Source organism: Branchiostoma belcheri, unplaced genomic scaffold, assembly GCF_001625305.1.
Source record: "Branchiostoma belcheri isolate BF01 breed outbred unplaced genomic scaffold, Haploidv18h27 scaffold26, whole genome shotgun sequence".
Classification (NCBI taxonomy): Eukaryota; Metazoa; Chordata; class Leptocardii; order Amphioxiformes; family Branchiostomatidae; genus Branchiostoma; species Branchiostoma belcheri.
In genome coordinates this window covers 3,231,767-3,237,742 of record NW_017803865.1, presented here as the reverse complement: position 1 = coordinate 3,237,742, position 5,976 = coordinate 3,231,767, and the positions used below count along the sequence as shown (strand labels likewise).

At 46.0% G+C, this 5,976-nt stretch overlaps 1 protein-coding gene across 1 annotated transcript in view; it reads right to left on the bottom strand.

Moving 5' to 3' along the window:
• Window positions 1-280: 280 nt before the first annotated feature.
• LOC109471887 (activin receptor type-1-like) overlaps window positions 281-5,976 on the bottom strand; it is a 10,347-nt gene continuing 4,651 nt past the window's right edge. Inside the window, exons 5-10 of the mRNA XM_019771319.1 lie at window positions 5,021-5,220; window positions 4,413-4,690; window positions 3,506-3,650; window positions 3,097-3,294; window positions 2,805-2,935; window positions 281-2,527 (exon numbers count right to left, since the gene is read on the bottom strand). Of these exons, the coding sequence (XP_019626878.1) occupies window positions 2,384-2,527; window positions 2,805-2,935; window positions 3,097-3,294; window positions 3,506-3,650; window positions 4,413-4,690; window positions 5,021-5,220 (1,096 nt within the window). The 3' untranslated portion in view covers window positions 281-2,383. The remainder of the gene's footprint in view (window positions 2,528-2,804; window positions 2,936-3,096; window positions 3,295-3,505; window positions 3,651-4,412; window positions 4,691-5,020; window positions 5,221-5,976) is intronic.

Sequence of the window (5,976 nt, the reverse complement as noted above, 5' to 3'; positions counted from 1 at the left end):
TGTCCACTGTAGAGTACATTTTCTGCTTTTGAAATTCCTAAATCTTTGCCCTTTCAAATGTTTTCCACTTCAATGTGGTCATGAGGTACATGCATGATGTCCTGAGGTACATGTAAGATGTCCTGAGGGTACATGATAGATGTCCTGAGGTACATGTAAGATGTCCTGAGGGTACATGTAAGATGTCCCGAGGTACATGTAAGATGTCCTGTGGGTACATGTAAGATGTCATGAGGTACATGTTTAATTATGATGAGCAAACTCAGACGTCACACATCCGGGATATTCAAGCAGCCTTTATTGTGGAATTCAGCTTTTCTTACTATTTGTGAAAAAATAGCCCCGATCGGTGGTTCTTGCCTTGGTGGAAGCCACAGTTACAGTTTATCAGTACAAGTAGGCAGTACATTGAATCAGCAGGCCACAAGGATTTAATCAGTTAGTTCTCGGGTTCTAATCTTAACAAAAAAATCTGTTTCTGAATCAACTTCAAAAATGCTAATATTTTGGCCCCAAAAGTGGTATGTTGACTAAGTGGATTGTATGATAGCATTTGGGGCTACCATAGGATGCCTACATGTAGGCTTGTTTTTTTCACCGTCGCTTCACAGTTTTTGTACAAAGATCCGAGAACCAACGAATTAAATTGTTGTGACCTCAGGTGGGTTGAACAACTCTGCAGGATAGTTAGGCAGTTTCATAATGTCCTGTTTAGTTAGGCAGTTTTACAATGTCCTGTTTAGTTAGGCAGTTTCACAATCTCCTGTTTAGTTAGGCGATTTCACAATGTTCTGTTTAGTTCAACAATGACCTGTTGGTATAGTTAGGCGGTTTAACTGTATAGTTAGGCGGTTTAACTGTATAGTTAGGCGGCTTCACAGGTAAATACTAGTCTATCAACTCTGCTGCAGAATTCTGGCATCAGGAGTGACTTTTTCTGCAGGATTTCCTCACATTAAATACATCAGCGGCGTCACAGCAGGTCTGAATCCTTGTTTCTGCTGTTTTCTTCACCGTTTTGTAGGTAAAGCACAAACCTCCTTTTCTCTAAAATACATCGTAAAAAAAAACCTGCTGAGCCATTTTCAGCATATTGCCGTACGTCGGAAGGAGCCTTATGTACAAAACGTTACATTTCAAACTTCATCGATCGTCTGTCCGTCTTCATTAGTTCATACTTTCCTGGATTATTATAATAAAAGAAAATACTGATATATACAAATTCACGTTACGACAATACATACTTATTATATACGACTTATTGCAATTCTGCCACACCCCTTCGCAATTCTTGGTACGATCCACCTCACATGGCAGCGAGACGCCTGACCTCTGACCCGAGCCAGAGCACTCTAGTGGTTACCATAGCAACATATGCATTGCCATGGCAACTGTCACCATGGTAATTCCTACTGTGTTTGTTTCAGTTGAGTATAAAAAAAGCTGCTCAACAGAGTTTCTCAAAATTAAATCAGGATTACAAAATTTCCGTTTTTAACATTGTGGTGGAGTTACAACAAACTTCCTAACATAAAGTTCCATTTCCTTATCAAAGATACTGGCCTGCATGTGGTATCAACGTTCTATAGAACTGCAGTGGGAATATTCTACTGAGTCTGTGGTAACAACGTTCTACAGAGCTGCAAAGTTGTGAATAATCTGTAAGCGTTCCACAGTGTTGTCACCTGTGCCTGTATAACATCTATCCATGGTGTCAGTCGTGGTTACATCAATCTACAGCAAGATACAAGGAGCTTTCAAATTCCTTGCTCTAGTCTACTGGTTCATGTTGTTCTACAGTACATATTGAGTGTCCAGTTTTTTCCCTACCGTCTCTAGTAAGATATGTTAGAGCACATACACAGTATAATGTGGGTATTGTTGTCGCAGGTTTACACGTCCACAGATACAGAGGCTCAGGCAAAGCACCCCCCTCCCTAACCCAACCCCCCTCATGGGTGCTCCCCTCCCCAAGGCATATCCCCATCTAGCTACTACCAGCCTTCAGCTTGAGGCTTATTTTGTTGCTTACATCAATAATAAACAAAAGAACAAAGATGCTAAGGCCACAGCATCACTCAGTACAGCACACATCCACATCTGCAGCTCCAAACACACATTCACATCCTCAGTCTCCATCCAATCACAGAGCAGCATGGGAACGGTTGCCATAGTTACGGGGGAAAACCGGGGGTCTTCAGGGGTTTTTTGTGCACCCAGAAGGGGAGTTTTACACCCAGGTTTGGCCTGTACAAAATTGCTGAGACGTACAAAGCGGAGACGATGTATGTACAGACTGTCAACACTCATCGGCTTTCACCACTCAGAGAAACAGTACTCATCACACGTCCTGTTTCAGAACAGTATGTAAACAGGACAGGAATCACACGTCCTGTTTCAGCTCCTTCATCTTCTCGAGCGAAGTCTGCAGCTTGTTAAGGGTTTTCTTGACGCGAAGCGCCGTGAGTCTCGCCGACGGGTTGTGGTACCAACATTCCCGCATCAACTTGGCCATCGCTGTTAACGTCTGGAAAATAAAGGGCGGGGTTACCATGGCTACATGGTCGCTATGGCTACATGGTTACCATGGTTACCTGTGGTACCAACATTCCCACATCAACTTGGCCATTGCTGTTAACGTCTGCAGGGGAACAGTAGTCAGGGTTACGGGGTTACCATGGTTACATGGTCGCTATGGCTATGTGGTTGCCATGGTTACCTGGTTGCTATGGCCACATGGTTGCCATGGTTACCTGGTCACTATGGCTACATGGTTGCTAAGGTTACGTGGTTGCCATAGTTACCTGGTCGCTGGACCATCTGTTTGGAATGCTGGGTCTCTGTTGGTCCACGACGACGACCTTCCTCATGTCCTCGTAACTCGGGTCGCTCGGAACAACATCGTAGTACGGAGGCTTGTACTCTTCTGCTATCCCTAAATAAAAAAATAAACAAACAAACATGTAAGGCATGTACTCCTCCGCTATCCCTAAACAAACAAACAAACAACATGTAGGGACAGCATTTTTAGCGGGTACAGCTTGAAAGGAGTTGGATGGGGTGCCAAACAAAAAACAAACAAACAAACAAACCTACCCCCACTCATACAGCGCCGTGCGACCTCCCACAGCACCAGCCCCAAAGCATAGACGTCGACCCTTTTGTAGGAGTCGAAGCACTCATAGTTCATGGTCTCTTCCAACAGTTCCGGGGCCATGTACCGCTTCGTGCCGACCCGAGGGTTCGAGCCAAGGTCGAGCGTGTCTGTGGCCTGCGAGTGCATCACGGCCAGACCTGCAGAAACACAAACAAACAAACTAGAAAAGTAACATTTGCAAAGCAAATGCATAATGTTTACCTTCGGACATGGTCTGCTCTGTTAATTCTTACTCAAACATATCCACATACATGTACTACTAGTATATGGTGACAGGACCAGAGCAGACCATGAAATTGCAACATTATGAAACCCAACACCAGTCACATAGAAATGTTTGAAACTCACCCAGATCGGCGATGCAGCACTGGCCGTTGCTCTTGACGAGGATGTTCTTGCTCTTGAGGTCGCGGTGAGCGATGGCGGGTTTACCCTGCGTGCCGAAAATCTCCACGTGCAGGTGGACTAGTCCACCCGCGATAGAACAGGCAAGCTGGGGGGGACAGGGTCAATAAATCAATAAACAATCAATAAAAAATCTCCACGTGCAGGTGGACTAATCCACCCGCGATCGCACAGGCAAGCTGAGGGGGACAGGGTCAATCATCAATAATCTATCAGAAATAATCTATCAATATTCTATTGATCAATCAAAAATCTCCACGTGGAGGTGGACTAGTCCACCCGTGATCGAACAGGCAAGCTGGGGGGGGGCAGGATCAATAAATCAATAGCCAATCCATCCATCAATCAAAGTTTCCACATGGAGCTAGACTAGTCCACTTGCGATCGACCATTCAGTGCACTGCAGAAAGTCATACAGAGAACCAAACATGTCAGAGTTAGGGAAAGGGTCAGTGTTGGAGTTAGGTACAGGATTAGGGTTAAACTTAGGGAAAGGGTGAGAGTTAGGGAAAGGGATAGGGGTAGGGTTAGTGAGGTACTGCAGTCCTGACTGCTTACCTTCATCATACGGTGGGCATCAAGCACTGTGCGTTGTAAGAAGTCATACAGAGAACCAAACTCGTGGTAGTGTTAGAGTCAGAATTAAGGAGAGAGTTAGGGAAAGGGTTAGAGTAAGAGTTAGGGTTACCGAGAGCTTACCTTCATCATACGGTGGGCGTCGAGTGTTGTGCATTGTAGGAAGTCGTACAGAGAGCCGAACGCGTGGTAGTGTTAGAGTTAGGGACAGCTTTAGTGTTAAGGAAAGTATTAGGGTTTGGGTTGGTGAAAGACAGCTGTGCTGACTGCTTACCTTCATCATTCGGTGGGCGTCGAGCGTTGTGCGTTGTAAGAAGTCGTACAGAGAGCCAAACTCGTGGTAGTGTGTGATCAGCCACAGCTGCGTGCAGGAGTTTCGGGAGGTCATGTCGGACGCGATGAAGCCCAGAATGTTCTCGTGCCGCAGCAGGACCGTGTTGTAGATCTCCGTCTCTCGGAACCAAGACTTCTCGTCGCGAGAGTTGAAAATCTTCACGGCGACGTTTTCCCCCTGCCACTGGCCTCTCCACACCTCGCCATACCTGCCCTTTCCTACAGGAAAATAAACAGGACATTAACTCACATAACTGGACATAACCAACACACACACAAACACACACACAAACACACACAACACAACGTTTTCTCCCTGCCACTGGCCTCTCCACACCTGCCCTTTCCTAAAGACACACAGAAATAAACCTCAATGCTTAACATATCACCGGAAAAGAAACCACCATAATTACAACTCCCTAAACATGTCTCTGAACCATTGTGAACACAAAAATGAACTGCCATATCTAGACATAACCAACAGACTTCAAAGTGTGTGAGAGCCTGTACTAAATGTGTGTTTATGTGAGACATGTACCCAGTACTAACCTATCTGTTCCACCAGTGTGATCTGCCGTGCGACGGTTCGCTGCACGAGGAACGGCAGGCCGGACCCGGAGCCCGATGATTGGTCGACGAGATCCTGCAGCGTGTTGTCGCCGGCGGGGTAGGCGTGCATGTCGCCCACGTGCACCCCGCCTCGCTCCACGTCTCGGTGGTAACGCTGCAGACGACGCTTGTGCATGAACCTGTACGTACAGATTATAATTTGTATGTAGAAAGTTTATTGCAAATACAGTCAAACCTGTACTAGCGGTCACCTTTGTATAGTGGTCACTCGGCCATAGCGGTCAGTTTTTGCCGGTCCCTTGAATTTTTCCCATTGACGTAAGCATTAAGAATCGTGTCTATAGCGGTCACTGTTCAACGCGGTCAGCGGTCACCCCATTCCGGTCCCGCCGGCATGTCAACACCGCCGATAGCGGTCGCGGCTGGCCGTAACCAGCTAAGCACCACGGCCGTAACACCACCCCACCTCGGGCTACGACCGTTATGAGCCTTGTGATAATTTTCCGATCGCTACATTACTAAAATGTGAACTGAAAATTAAACTCCATATGTGTATGAAATAAAGGAAAACTGGCTTTTGACACGAAGTTTCTGCGGTCGCGGGTGTCTTTGATATCTGCGTTTTCCCCAACACCAGTGCCGTGCGTGCCGCATGGAGCTTTCAATGGACTCGGCCGATCGGCGAAGATTACGGCAATTATCTTTACAAAAAAACTTAAGAATATCCATATTTGGTTTCTCGATTCCTTGAAATGCGTAGATATGTGCATAGCTTCCGTTTTTCATGGGCATAATTCAAGAAATTTGGCTCGAAAATGCGTTTCGTATTTTTCCAAGATGGCGCATGTGTTAGCTGCAGAGGGAGGTCAATTGGGGTCATCGGAAGACTCCACTGTGATGGAGGTAGATAAACCGAGTTTTATTAACTTCATTAG